This window comes from Amblyraja radiata, chromosome 7, assembly GCF_010909765.2.
Source record: "Amblyraja radiata isolate CabotCenter1 chromosome 7, sAmbRad1.1.pri, whole genome shotgun sequence".
NCBI lineage: Eukaryota > Metazoa > Chordata > Chondrichthyes > Rajiformes > Rajidae > Amblyraja > Amblyraja radiata.
The window spans coordinates 90,793,725-90,809,687 of record NC_045962.1 but is presented as its reverse complement, the minus strand read 5'-3'; the positions used below and the strand labels follow the sequence as shown (position 1 = coordinate 90,809,687).

General features: G+C 46.4%; 1 protein-coding gene across 1 annotated transcript in view; it reads left to right on the top strand.

Annotated features, from left to right (window-relative positions):
- xrcc5 (X-ray repair cross complementing 5) overlaps positions 1–15,963 on the top strand; it is a 72,979-nt gene that overhangs the window by 23,857 nt on the left and 33,159 nt on the right. Inside the window, exons 8-11 of the mRNA XM_033024968.1 lie at positions 3,140–3,278; positions 8,699–8,811; positions 14,351–14,413; positions 15,759–15,896. Coding sequence (XP_032880859.1) covers positions 3,140–3,278; positions 8,699–8,811; positions 14,351–14,413; positions 15,759–15,896 — 453 coding nt within the window. The remainder of the gene's footprint in view (positions 1–3,139; positions 3,279–8,698; positions 8,812–14,350; positions 14,414–15,758; positions 15,897–15,963) is intronic.

Here is a 15,963-nt window from a genome sequence, read left to right as displayed (position 1 = left end):
TATCTAAATGGCATCAAGTTGGGAAAAGGGGAAGTACAATGAGATCTGGGGGTCCTTGTTCATCAGTCTATGAAAGTAAGCATGCAGGTACAGCAGGCAGTGAAGAAAGTGAATGGCATGTTGGCCTTTATAACAAGAGGAGTTGAGTATAGGAGCAAATAGGTACTTCTGCAGTTGTACAGCGCCCTAGTGAGACCACATCTGGAGTATTGTATGCAGTTTTGGTCCCCTAATTTGAGGAAAGATATTCTTGCTATTGAGGGAGTGCAGCGTAGATTTACAAGGTTAATTCCCGGGATGGCGGGACTGTCATATCCTGAGAGAATGGAGCGGCTGGGCTTGTACACTCTGGAGTTTAGAAGGATGAGAGGGCATCTTATTGAAACATATAAGATTTTTAAGGGTTTGGACACGCTAGAGGCAGGAAACATGTTCCCGATGTTGAGGGCGTCCAGAACCAGGAGCCACACAGTTTAAGAATAAGGGGTAAGCCATTTAGAACGGAGACGAGGAAACACTTTTTCTCACAGAGAGTTGTGAGTCTGTGGAATTCTCTGCCTCAGGGCGGTGGAGGCCAGTTCTCTGGATACTTTCAAGAGAGAGCTAGTTAGGGCTCTTAAAGATAGCGGAGTCAGGGGATATGGGGAGAAGGCATGAACGGGGTACTGATTGGGGATGATCAGCCATGATCACATTGAATGGTGGTGTTGGATCGAAGGGCCGAATGGCCTACTCCTGCACCTACGGTCTATTGAATCCTCTCTGCAATCCTCTCAGTGCAATCATGCCCATTCTGCATAACTAGCGTTGTTACTTAACCTACCATCAGCGGCGCTACAAATCTGCCATTGCCTGTGAGTGCCATTCCGGAGGCATTGGGGGGGGGGGGGGGGGGGGGGGCGGGATTCAAATGCAGGTTTATATTCGTTGTCGGAGAGGGATTTCCTCGGACTGCCAGCTGATGAAGAAAAATCGTTCGGGCTTCCATTCGCGGTCTAAAAAAAAATCTTGCTGGACGATTGCGTCGCTGGATTTAACCTAAGCGCGACTAAAAACGCCTTCAACATCACGGATCGCAATATCAGGACAAAACAAAAGGTATGTCGTTTATTTAACATATTATCTTGCTTTTTGGTGTGGCTTCATTTTAATCTTATGATGCAAATAATGTTATTTAGGCCCCATACGAATCGGCCGTGTCTTGCCTGCCGATATGGGCTTAAATTTATGGCAACGGCAACATTCCGATCGATCACATTCCAGAAACATCCACTCAAGATAATCAAATTCATTATTTTTTTGCACAATCATGTCATATGAGCATCTAAATCATCTATATTTTGTGTTATTGTCTATCCATGATCAATATTTTCATACTAAATTTTTAGTCAGATGTATTGTGCAAGAAATAATGATTTTTAGAGTGGATGTTTCTGGATTAATTTATGGGAATTAAACATTAAATTCCTACCATTTGCATATGTTCATGACAAAGTGAGAATTAAAAATCATGTTATATTGTGAATTCTTGTGTGAATGGGATCAGTTTGTTATTTGGATATTTAGGCTATTTAAAAAATGTAGCCTTTTCTTAAGAAATGGATAGATGTTTCGATCTAGTAATTGAATTTAGATGAATTTAATTGATTAGATGAATTTGATGAAACTGACGAATATGAATTTTTTGTTGGGTATTTACTATTTGTTTTAGTGTTTAACTTTATCATTTCTACCTTTTTTTCTAAATCTGCAAATAATAACTTGTTTCTTTTAATGCTGTTCAATGTATTTTTTTCTCTTTACATTTTAAACAGATATCTCTGAAGAAGAAATGCAAATTTGTCGATCCAAATGCCCAGCAAAAGAGGCTGATTTAGACAGCATTCGCAGAGATTATCTGAATTTGGATTACTCCAAATGTGATGATCTACACGACATTCTTAATGGGAAAGTAGTGGGCAGAAAGGCATGCCATGCATGGTTTGAAGAGCAAAAACTTGTAGTTTACAATGCCAAAATTGAGGAAAAACAAGATGTACAGAGTTGCTTATTGGTTACAATCTGAGGAGTATGATGATGCTACTGATTATGATATGCCAATGTACCAGATAGCAACTGATCTTCTCCATAAAGACTTGGTCTTTTGCTAGAAATTGTAATTTCTTTACCTATCTGTTACGGACTTACAGCATATAATACAATAATATTAAAGTTCTGATCTTGAGAATATCACATTTTTGAATTTTCAAGGCAGTCTGGGTGTTCATTACTATTTCCGTCACAACGGTCAATTTTGTAATTAGCTACAATTAGGTAACTAACTAATTATATGCTTTAATTTCAGGTCACCAAGTAAGATGTTTCATATTTGTTTCAGAATGCTTCAATCTATAATAACTGAAAATTTCATTCAGTTCTCTTAATTTTTAAGAAAGTTATGGGCTTTTGGCTGTCCTCGATCACAGCTTTTGTGTTAAGTCAATGGAAAAGCAATAGACAATAGACAATAGGTGCAGGAGTAGTTCATTCGGCCCTTCGAGCCAGCACCGCCATTCAGTGTGATCATGGCTGATCATACCCAATCAGTACCCTGTTCCTGCCTTCTCCCCATATCCCCTGATTCCGCTATTTTTAAGAGCCCTATCTAGCTCTCTCTTGAAAGCATCCAGAGAACCTGCCTCCACCGCCCTCTGAGGCAGAGAATTCCACAGACTCACCACTCTCTGTGAGAAAAAGTGTTTCCTCGTCTCCAATCTAAATGGTTTACCCCCTATTCTTAAACTGTGGCCCCTGGTTCTGGACTCCCCCAACATCGGGAACATGTTTCCTGCCTCTAGCGTGTCCAAACCCTTAATAATCTTAGATGTTTCAATGAGATGCCCTCTCATCCTTCTAAACTCCAGAGTGTACAAGCCCAGCTGCTCCATTCTCTCAGCATATGACAGTCCCGCCATCCCGGGAATAGGGAACAAGATGCTAATTTCCGAGTATGAAAATGACCATAGCTTTTTTAATACTGAAGATATGAAAGTGAATTAGGTATTAAATTAATTCTTTTTATGCTTTATCTGATGGGATAAATTACAGGCTTGATTTTTAAAATCTCAAAATTTTGTAACATTGCTATTTAAACCTTCAGATAACGGAGGAAAAATGTAGAAAGAGCTGGACATCTGTTGATGCTAAAACGTTACGGAAGGGAGATGTGAGGAGAGAGACTGTTTGCTGCTTGAATGACGACAATGAGACTGAAGTTACAAAGGAGGACACTATCCAAGGTACCGTTCAAATTCTAGGTTCATCAATTTTGGGTTAGTCCCACTTCTCTAAAGTGCTTATTAGCAACTTGACGTGAACAAAAGCAGCTTTGTAGTGGGATGAGGGGAGGCTGCAGGGCTCCGCTGCATAAGGTACAGGAGTTTGTGAAGGGCGTCATGAGGTGAGTTATAGAAACATAGAAACATAGAAATTAGGTGCAGGAGTAGGCCATTCGGCCCTTCGAGCCTGCACCGCCATTCAATATGATCATGGCTGATCATCCAACTCAGTATCCCGTACCTGCCTTCTCTCCATACCCTCTGATCCCCTTAGCCACAAGGGCCACATCTAACTCCCTCTTAAATATAGCCAATGAACTGGCCTCGACTACCCTCTGTGGCAGGGAGTTCCAGAGATTCACCACTCTCTGTGTGAAAAAAGTTCTTCTCATCTCGGTTTTAAAGGATTTCCCCCTTATCCTTAAGCTGTGACCCCTTGTCCTGGACTTCCCCAACATCGGGAGCAACTTCCTGCATCTAGCCTGTCCAACCCCTTAAGAATTTTGTAAGTTTCTATAAGATCCCCTCTCAATCTCCTAAATTCTAGAGAGTATAAACCAAGTCTATCCAGTCTTTCTTCATAAGACAGTCCTGACATCCCAGGAATCAGTCTGGTGAACCTTCTCTGCACTCCCTCTATGGCAATAATGTCCTTCCTCAGATTTGGAGACCAAAACTGTACGCAATACTCCAGGTGTGGTCTCACCAAGACCCTGTACAACTGCAGTAGAACCTCCCTGCTCCTATACTCAAATCCTTTTGCTATGAAGTTCAGACAGACCACAGTGTAAACCTACATTAGACTTGTCAAAGTGGTAGTACTCTTGTCCCAGGCGAAGAGATGGGACCCTCGAACAGAACGCAACAATGCTGATGCGATACAGTGCCAGAGACCCAGGTTCAATGCTGACTACGGGTGCTGTCTATATGGAGTTTGTACGTTCTCCCTGTGGCCTGCGTGGGTTTTCTCCAGGTGCTCCGGTTTCCTCCCGCAATCCCAAGAACTACAGGTTTTAAAAAAAAAAAAAAAGAACTACAGGTTTGAAGGTTAATTGGCTTGGTAAAATTGTAAATTGTCCTTAATGTGTAGGGTAGTGCTGTGTACAGGGCTCGCTAGTCGGCACGGACTCGGTGGGCTGAAGAGCGCTGTATCTCTAAACTAAACTAAATAAACAAAAGATGCAATGCTGAAAACTATATTCAGTACTCTCTACTTCCCCTTTGCTCTGTCTATTGCACTTGAGTTTGACTCGTAGTCATATAGCACAGAAACAGGACCAATGGCCCAGTTTACCCATGGCGACTGAGGTGCCTCATCTACCTGCCCGTGTTTGGCCCAGATCCCTCAAAACCTTTTCTTTCCATTTACCTGTCGAAAGACATGATTGTATTTATGTAGAGTATATCTGGCCTGTTCCGATAGCATGCACTGTGCCTCAGTACACCTAACAATATTAAACCTGAAACTGAATCTAGAATCTAGAATAGGGAGGATGAAAGAGAAAATGAGAAAAGTAGACAGTTAAATAAATGGATGTGAAAGGAAAGCAACAACGGGGTCAACATGCAGAGTACCTGCAGGGAGAGAACATGATCACATTATTGGCAACAATACAAGTAAACCAAAATGATCTGGTGATTGAATGATGGAAGTTTGGCAGGAGGGTGAATAAAAGTGGCAACTAAATATTTCAGCATCTATGATGTTTAAGGACCGGTAAAATACATAATAAAAATGATAGTGGGCTGGGGATGATTATAATCAACAGAACAAAATATTTCGCAAGAAATATGTTTCTTTACGGCAATAAAACTCAAAGGAAAAACTAATTAATCCATTGTTAACAAGAGAAATTAAATAAGACAAATGATCTCCCAACCGACATCATCCTGGTCAGTCTAAGCACAATCCAGCACAGGAATGGCCCCTTCGCCCCACAATATTAGTGCCTCACATGATGTCGGTAACTTGATCTTATCTGCCTGGACATGACAATATCCCTCCATTCCCAGCACTCCATGTGCCTATCCAAAAGCCTCTTTAACAACACTACTGTCATATCCACCTCCATCTCCACCTCCATCTCCATCTCCACCTCCATCTCCACCTCCATCTCCACCTCCATCTCCACCTCCTCCATCTCCATCATCTCCACCTCCACCTCCACCCCCACCTCCACCTCCATCATCTCCATCTCCATCTCCACCTCCACCTCCACCTTCATCTCCACCTCCATCTCCACCTCCACCTCCATCTCCACCTCCACCTCCATCTCCACCTCCTCCATCTCCATCATCTCCACCCCCACCTCCATCTCCACCTCCACCCCCACCTCCACCTCCATCTCCACCTCCACCTCCATCTCCACCTCCACCTCCATCTCCACCTCCTCCATCTCCATCATCTCCACCCCCACCTCCATCTCCACCTCCACCTCCACCCCCACCTCCACCTCCATCTCCACCTCCACCTCCATCTCCACCTCCACCTCCATCTCCACCTCCACCTCCATCTCCACCTCCTCCATCTCCATCATCTCCACCCCCACCTCCATCTCCACCTCCACCTCCATCTCCACCTCCACCTCCACCCCCACCTCCACCTCCATCTCCACCTCCACCTCCACCTCCATCTCCACCTCCACCTCCATCTCCACCTCCTCCATCTCCATCATCTCCACCCCCACCTCCATCTCCACCTCCACCTCCACCCCCACCTCCATCTCCATCTCCATCTCCACCTCCACCTTCATCTCCACCTCCATCTCCACCTCCATCTCCACCTCCACCTCCATCTCCACCTCCACCTCCATCTCCACCTCCTCCATCTCCATCATCTCCACCCCCACCTCCATCTCCACCTCCACCTCCACCCCCACCTCCACCTCCATCTCCACCTCCACCTCCACCCCCACCTCCACCTTCATCTCCACCTCCATCTCCACCTCCATCTCCATCTCCACCCCCACCTCCATCTCCACCTCCACCTCCACCCCCACCTCCATCTCCATCTCCATCTCCACCTCCATCTCCATCTCCACCTCCACCTCCACCCCCACCTCCACCTTCATCTCCACCTCCATCTCCACCTCCACCTCCATCTCCACCTCCTCCATCTCCATCTCCACCTCCATCTCCATCTCCACCCCCACCTCCACCCCCACCTCCACCTTCATCTCCACCTCCATCTCCACCTCCATCTCCATCTCCACCCCCACCTCCATCTCCACCCCCACCTCCATCTCCACCTCCACCTCCATCTCCACCTCCATCTCCACCTCCATCTCCACCTCCACCTCCATCTCCACCTCCACCTCCATCTCCATCTCCATCTCCACCTCCATCTCCATCTCCACCTCCACCTCCACCTCCACCCTCACCTCCATCTCCACCTCCATCTCCACCTCCACCTCCACCTCCATCTCCATCTCCATCTCCATCTCCACCTCCATCTCCACCTCCACCTCCATCTCCATCTCCACCTCCACCTCCATCTCCACCTCCTCCATCTCCATCATCTCCACCTCCACCTCCAACTCCACCTCCAACTCCAACTCCAACTCCAACTCCAACTCCACCTCCATCTCCACCTCCACCTCTGGCAATGCATTCCAGGCACCCATCCACTCGATGTGCAAAACAAACCTTGCTCCACACATCTCCACTAAACCTTGCCCCTCTCATCATAGAGCCATGCTCTCTGAAATAGACACTGACCTGAAACTTCATCTATCCATGTTGTCCAGGGATAGACACAAAAAGCTGGAGTAACTCAGCTAGTCAGACAACATCTCCGGAGAAAAGGAAGAAGTGATTCTGGACAATCCAAGTTGCCAGAAGGAGAGACAAAGTGGTGGAGTAGCACTACAACAATAGTTTATTTTATCGTCAAGTATCCTGAGGTACAGAGAAAAGCTTTTATTTGCATGATATCCAGTCAAAGAAAAGACTATACATGAATACAATTAGGCTGTCCACAGTGCACAGATAATGGGTGCAACAATGAGTACACCAGAACTATGCATGAGGATCTTGGGGCCATTCTGATAGTGGCAACACAAGTAGAGAGTGGTCGGTTGCCTTCATCAGTCGAGCATTGAGTATAAGACTCAGGAATTCATAGTGCTGCTGTATAGGAGTTTAGTGCGTCTGTATTGGAGTATTGTGTGCAGTTCTGGGTGCCCCGTGCCAGTTCTGGGTGCCCCGTGCCAGTTCTGGGTGCCCCGTGCCAGTTCTGGGTGCCCCGTGCCAGTTCTGGGTGCCCCGTGCCAGTTCTGGGTGCCCCGTGCCAGTTCTGGGTGCCCCGTGCCAGTTCTGGGTGCCCCTTGCCAGTTCTGGGTGCCCCGTGCCAGTTCTGGGTGCCCCTTGCCAGTTCTGGGTGCCCCGTGCCAGTTCTGGGTGCCCCGTGCCAGTTCTGGGTGCCCCGTGCCAGTTCTGGGAGCCCCTTGCCAGTTCTGGGTGCCCCGTGCCAGTTCTGGGTGCCCCTTGCCAGTTCTGGGTGCCCCGTGCCAGTTCTGGGTGCCCCGTGCCAGTTCTGGATGCCCCTTGCCAGTTCTGGGTGCCCGTGCCAGTTCTGGGTGCCCCGTGCCAGTTCTGGGTGCCCCGTGCCAGTTCTGGGTGCCCCGTGCCAGTTCTGGGTGCCCCGTGCCAGTTCTGGGAGCCCCTTGCCAGTTCTGGGTGCCCCGTGCCAGTTCTGGGTGCCCCTTGCCAGTTCTGGGTGCCCCGTGCCAGTTCTGGGCGCCCCGTGCCAGTTCTGGGCGCCCCGTGCCAGTTCTGGGCGCCCCGTGCCAGTTCTGGGTTCCCCTTGCCAGTTCTGGGTGCCCCATGCCAGTTAGGATGTGAGCCTTTGGAAAAGTTGTTGAAGAATGCATGTGACAATAAATGTAGCTTGAACCTTACAACAATGCTGCCTGGATTAGAGGGCAAGGTGCTTTCTCTGTTGTCAGAGGCTGAGACCTGAAAGGGAGATTTTAAAGGAGAAGTGGGGGCAAGTATTGTTACAAAGTGCTGCTCTGGGTGGTAGTGGAGGTCGATATGATAGTGGCATTTGAGGTTTTTATTGGCACGTGGATATCCAGGGAATGGAGACCTATAGGTCCCATGCAGGCTGAGGAGGGTAGTTTAACCTGGCATTGTGTTCTGCAAAGACACTGTGGCCAAAGAGCCTGTTCCTGAGCTGTACTGCGTTACATTTATCAGTTTGCCCCAGATCCCATGGGCTCTAACGCAATGGAACAAATCTCCCATGTGGCACCTTGTCAAAGGTTTTAACTTAAGTTTATCTCGACTATTATCAATCGCACCATTCCCCACCAGTACATTTGGCTTCATTTTTTTTTAAATCAATCAAATTGGTGAGATGAATGTTGTTAATTTTTCAGGATTCCGTTACGGCAGTGACATTATTCCGTTCTCACGTGTGGATCAGGACCAGATGAAGTACAAAACCAATGGCAAATGTTTCAGTGTCCTTGGATTTACCAAGTCTGCACAAGTGAGTACTAATCTAAATGTACATGTGAGTACTAATCTAAATGTACTAGTGAGTACTAATCTAAATGTACAAGTGAGTACTAATCTAAATGTACAAGTGAGTACTAATCTAAATGTACAAGTGGGTAGTAATCTAAATGTACTAGTGAGTACTAATCTAAATGCACAAGTGAGTACTAATCTAAATGTACTAGTGAGTACTAATCTAAATGTATAGGTGAGTACTAATCTAAATGTACATGTGAGTACTAATCTAAATGCACAAGTGAGTACTAATCTAAATGCACAAGTGAGTACTAATCTAAATGTACTAGTGAGTACTAATCTAAATGTACAAGTGAGTACTAATCTAAATGTATAGGTGAGTACTAATCTAAATGTACATGTGAGTACTAATCTAAATGCACAAGTGAGTACTAATCTAAATGTACTAGTGAGTACTAATCTAAATGAACAAGTGAGTACTAATATAAATGTACTAGTGAGTACTAATCTAAATGAACAAGTGAGTACTAATCTAAATGTATAGGTGAGTACTAATCTAAATGCACAAGTGAGTACTAATCTAAATGTACTAGTGAGTACTAATCTAAATGAACAAGTGAGTACTAATATAAATGTACTAGTGAGTACTAATCTAAATGAACAAGTGAGTACTAATCTAAATGTACACGTGAGTACTAATCTAAATGAACAAGTGAGTACTAATCTAAATGTACACGTGAGTACTAATCTAAATGTACTAGTGAGTACTAATCTAAATGTACTAGTGAGTGCTAATCTAAATGTGCATGTGAGTACTAATCTAAATGTTTGTGTACTGTATTTTCAGTCTAGTTAAGGATGCTTTGGAGAATGTGTAGGAGAGGTTTACCAGAATGCTGCCTAGATTGCGAGGTATTAGTTATGAGGAGAGTTTGAACAAAGTTGGATAATTGTTTTCTGTAATGCTGGAGGTTGTGAGGAAACATGATAGAAATATATAAAATCATGAGAGGCACAGATGGGGTGGACAGTCAGAAGCATTTCCCCAGGGTGGAAATGTCAAAGACTAGTGGACACGGCGAGAAAGAGAAAGGAGATATACGGGACAAGTTTGTTTTGTACAGAAGGTGGGAGGTGCCTTGATCGGGGTGGTGGGGAGGCAGATGTGATAGGAATGTTCAGGAGGCTTTTGGATAGGCAGATGGATATGCAAGGAACAGAGTGATATGGACCACGTGCAGGCAGAGGAGAGTTGTTTATCTTGGCATCATGTTCAGCTAAGAGTTAGGGGGACATATCAAATAATTTTTCTTGTAGAAGTTTCTTATAGAAACTTACAAAATTCTTAAGGGGTTGGACAGGCTATATGCAGGAAGATTGTTCCCGATGTTGGGGAAGTCCAGAACAAGGGGTCACAGTTTAAGGATAAAGGGGGAAATCTTTTAGGACCGAGATGAGAAAAACATTTTTCACACAGAGAGTGGTGAATCTGTGGAATTCTCTGCCACAGAAGGTAGTTGAGGCCAGTTCATGGGTTATATTTAAGAGGGAGTTAGATGTGGCCCTTGTGGCTAAATGGATCAGGAGGTATGGAGAGAAGGCAGGTACAGGATACTGAGTTGGATGATCAGCCATGATCATATTGAATGGCGGTGCAGGCTCGAAGGGCCGAATGGCCTACTCCTGCACCTATTTTCTATGTTTCTAATTATCCCATCCCAGTTTCTCCCTGCTCCTGTTTGGCAGAAGTTACAGAAGTTTGAAACTGCGGACCACCAGACTCGGGTTTGTGAATGGTCCTTTCATAAGTGACAGTACTGATCCACCTCTACTCCATTACAGAAATTGTACTATGACTTTGGAATTGATGTGCTACAATGCAGAGAACTATATACTGCACTCTGTATCTTCCCCTTTGCTCTATTATACCTGAGTTTGACATGAATGTATTTATGTATAGTATATCTGATCTATTTGGATAGATTGCAAAGCAAAGATTTTCATTGTAACTCTGGTGCTCATCTTTTGAGGGCAGAACACGGGCCCATGGAACCACCTTAGATTGGGATCTTGGTTGTCAAGGATGAGTTGGGCCAAAGGGCATGGTTCCATGCTATATTTCATGTCATCCCGTGCTACCTGCTCCATAGTCGCATAGTCGGCGACCAAACCGTCTCCCCCACCTGGTTTGCCAGGTGAGGAGGGGGCTGTGGACCCCCAGCAGGACCAAAAACAAAACCTGTCAAAGGGCGGATGAGTTTCTAGCGAGCCAACGGCCATCCACACTTCAGTAGAAGTTGCGATCACTGTTGTACATAGCATTGTAAGGAATGATGAAGCACACACACCAGAATCCTAGACTTCCAGCGGCAGAAGTCCGCAGGAACTGGAGGACAGAGATGTGGGGGTGGGGGTGGGGGGTGCGTCCGTCACCGTTCCCGTCGGAAACCAACACCACTGCGTCGCTAATGTTTACAACGATGATGAATGAATGAATGACTATCCAATTGCTACTTATAACTCAAGCTCTCCAATCTTTGTGAAATGTTCCAGTTTAATCTCATCTCTCCTACAGGGTTGTCACTATACTCTAATACAATACAATACTCTTATGAAGTCTTTCTGTTCAATCTAACTCCCCAGATTCATAAGGTCATAAGTGATAGGAGCAGAATTAGGCCATTCGGCCCATCATGTCTACTCCACCATTCAATCATGGCTGATCTATCTCTCCCTCCTAACCCCATTCTCCTGCCTTCTTCCAATAACCCGTGACACCCGTACTAATCAACAATCTATCTATCCCTGCCTTAAATATATCCATTGACGCCCTCCACAGCAATGAATCCCACACATTCACCATCCTCTGATTAAAGAAATTCCTCCTCATCTTCTTAAAGGAACGTCCTTTAATTCTGAGGCCATGACCTTTGGTCTTAGACTCTCCCACTAGTGGAAACATCCTTTCCACATCCACTTTATTCAGGCCTTTCACTATTGGGTAAGTTTCAATAAGTTTCACCCTCCCCTCATCCTTCTAAACGCCCGCGAGTGCAGGCCCTGTGCCGTCAGATACTCATCGTACGTTAACCCACTCATTCCTGGGATCATTCTTGTAAACCTCCTCTGGACCCTCTCCAGAACCAGCACATCCTACCTCAGAAACGGGTCCCAAAACTGCTCACAATACTCCAAATTCAGCCTGACCAGCACCTTATAGAGTCTCAGCATTACATCCCTGTTTTTGTATTCTAGCCCTCTTGAAATAAATGCTAGCATTGCGTTTGCCTTCCTCGCTACCAGTTTGTGTCATGTCTTGTCTGATTTAACTTCCCATACTGCATCACTTCTCAGATGTTTCCATATCACAAAGGGAACAATTTATGAAATGTTGAGAGGGGAAGTGAGTTGTGGTAGAAATAGTGGAGTTGGGTATTCCGAAAAACGCAAGGACTCATGGGATTTGACAATGGTCAAATGCTATGAATAAATATCGAGCAAAGCGATGTAGATACAGTGAGTATAGTTTGGGTCTGATTTATTCTCTTTTTTCTAGCTTGTATTTGGCAATAGACAATTGGTGCAGGAGTAGGCCATTCGGCCCTTCGAGCCAGCACCTCCATTGTCTGACACGACTGGCAGGGGGTAGATAGAGGGGGCAGGTGCCAGTGGGAAACTGGGGGGGCGACTGGACCGGCAGGGAGAGATTCTCGGAAGCTGCAGCACACAGACCCGCGCCTCATCCACAGCCAGGATCGAACCCGGGTCCCCGGTGACGCAAGCGGTGCTGAACCGCCACTGGACCATCCCTGTCCCCCCCCATTCGAGTGTCCCGGACTCTGGGCTTGGGGCTGGGCAAGGGAGGGGGAGGATGTTGCTGCTGCTGCCAGCGCCACCATCACCAACAGTACCCGCAACTCCAGCGGGTGCCCGGACTGCCCATGGCCGGCAGGAGCCCGTCCGCTGACTCTCTCTCCGACCAGGACGACTCCAGCAGGAGCAGCTCCGAGTCGCCCGTCTTCGAGCAGGGTTGGCGGCTGCCCATCTTCAGCAGGATCTCGGTGTCGGACTGAGGGGAGGGGGGTGGAGGTGGAGGGCTGCCGACTAACCCGGCGGGACAGGCAGAGCCGAGCTAGAGCCAGCGGTTGCAGCGCTAGCTGACAGTGCGGGGCCACCCTCCAGCTCAGGGCCACCCTAGACAGGGACCTGACACCCGGGAGAGGACGGGGACGGGGTAGGCCCAGCAGCAACTCAACGGCGTCTGCAGCACCAGAGAGCCAAGTACGGCCACGGACGAAACGCAACCCTCACACAACCCAGCACCACCGTTGCCGAGGCTGTTTATAACAAGTGACCTGTGACCTGGGCATGCGCAGTCGGAATACCGAACTCACTTATTCTGTTGAATGCGGTGGCTGATAGGGTGGAAGGCAAGGACATGTGGCTCTCTCGGAGTTAAGGGTTTGAAAGTAGAGGCACAAGAAATGGATAAGATGCGGTCAAAGGCTTTGTTAACAATCATAGAAGGGAAACCATGGTCCAGGAAGAAGGAAGACATTTCAAAGTCACGTATGGAAATTGTGCATGTCTAAGCAAATAAATGGGAGAATTAAATTAATTCCTTCCAGCAGATAGGGTGAGACAAAGAGTAATCGAGATAGCTGTGGAAGTTGGTCAGCTTGCAATGGATATTAGCAGCTAGACTGAGTTAGTGACAGAGAGATCCAAAATAAAGAAGGGAAGTGTCAGACTGACCATGTGAAAATGAGAGTCGACAGAAATGCTGGAGAAACTCAGCGGGTGAGGCAGCATCTATGGAGCGAAGGAATAGGTGACGTTTCGGGTCGAGACCCTTGTTCTGTGAAAATGAGAGTAAGTTGACATTCGGTAGCAAAAGTTATGAAACGTTTGAGTTTCTGCATAGGGACGGGACAGCACCAATGCAGTCATCAATGTAGTTGAAACATAATTGAGGGGGTGGGTGCCGCTGGGGCTGAAACACATTGTTCCATCTGGTCCACCAAAAACAGGCATACAAACCTTGGGCCCATGGTAGGCACTCATCAGTACACATCTGTTGTGGAAAAGCTGATGGAGAAGTTGCACATTAGATGGGAAGAAAGAGCATGTTGTCCAAAGTTAGAAAATTCAATGTGAAGTCTGGGAGGCCATTGTGACCAGGCTGCCAATGATCTGTTGATTTTCATGGGATTTTCCGGCACCCTTGGTTCCAAAGCCTTTCAGGATTATCCATTTTGCCAGGCTTGCAGAGGTTATGGCCTGTGGTGGGGGTGGGGTGGGGGTGGGCACAAGTCCACAAAGTTGGCCGCGGATGTCGTCTATGGGAACGGGCAACTTCGACCTGCCAATCATCGCAAAAGTCCCGATGGGGATGAGATCGACTGCCTCACCCTGCAGTTACGTGCAGACTTCCCTGGGGGAGAATGGCGTGATTTAAATGGGCAGACAGACCACCAGTGGCCGGAGAATCGGTGGTGGACCTGTTTTATTTGTAAACTCACCTAAAGTGTGTGTCAATACTGTGTGTTTTACAGGTCCCGCAACATTATCAGGTTGGACGGCAAACACTAAAGGTCTTTGCTGCAAAGGATGATGAGGTGAGGAGTATGTCAGTCTCATCACAACTGTCATTTGAATTCAATCTGCTTTCTCTAACATCGTTCTACAACATTTCTCATGGACGTTTAGGATCATGTCATGATCATGTTGTGTGCTTCATGTGATCACAATAGTTGACTTTGGTTACGTGAGAACTGTATTTTTTCTTTCAGACACCTAACTACTGATTTAGGGAGCACTGCTATATTCTGATGTAGGCTCATTGACAAGAAAGAGAGAGCTCTAGGGGCTAGTGGAATCAAGGGATATGGGGAGAAGGCAGGCACGGGTTATTGATTGTGGACGATCAGCCATGATCGCAATGAATGGCGGTGCTGGCTCGAAGGGCCGAATGGCCTCCTCCTGGACCTAATTTCTATGTTTCTAAACGTTTGTGCCGTTTCTCTTTCCACAGATGCTGCCTGACACACAAAGTATTTCCAACACCTTATGTCTTTTTCTGGTTTCCAGCTTGCGTAGTGTGCTTTTCCAACACTGGTAGCAGCTTGGCCATTGTTAGTCAGAGGCCTCCATGTAATGGGAGCAGTAGGGCCCAGAGTGATGTACAAACATCGGGACATACAGTACATCCTTTGTGGATTACATCGCCCCAGTGTGAATGGGTGATTAATGGTCAGTGTGGACTCGGCGGCCTGTAGGGCCTGTTTTCCTGCTTCATCTCTGAACTGGAACCCTGCTCTTTTATTCTCTTCCTCAGCTAATAATACAGAGCATCCTGCACACCTTTTAAATCACCTTGTTGGTCTGAAAATCGTTAAAGATCTGTTGGCCAGCACTCCATTAATTCCTTTACATCAGTTGGTACCCTCTTATTTATTGTATATCCCCTTGTCCTTCCATACACATTAGCTCATACTTACCTGGATTGAATTCCATTTGCTTTTTCTATAACTGAACAATGGTCAAAATCCATGTACCACTTGTCAAAAGCTCCATCCTCATCAACACTTCCTTAAAGATGTGATTGAAGTTATTCAGATCATCTCCATGCTGACTCTAAATGCTGACTAGACACAAGATGCTGGAGTAACTCAGCCGGACAGGCAGCGTCTCTGGAGAGAAGGAATGGGTGAGGTTTCGGGTCGAGACCCTTCTTCAGACTGGTGTCAGGGTAGAGGAATGTACACAGACTGTCCTGTTGCTCCTGTCTTTCCCTTTATACACAGTGCAACGTTGATCATTTGCAGAATTCCACTGTGTTGATAGACACAGTCTGAAGAAGGGTGACTCACCAGAGATGCTGCCTGTCCGCGCGCGGAGTTACTCCAGCTCTTTGTGTGTATCTTCCACTGTGTTGATGGACTATTGCCTCTTGTTTTTCAGCATGCTGCAGTGGCTTTGTCTGCACTGCTTCACTCACTGGAAGAGCTGCAAATGGTGGCGATAGTGCGTTATGTTTATGACCGGAGATCAAACCCACAAATTGGAGTGGCCTTTCCTTTGATTAAAGATAAATGTGAGGTAACGACCCAGGATTTAGTTTGATGAATTGTTATATTACTTTGGCATGAATGGGAAGGAGCAAGTG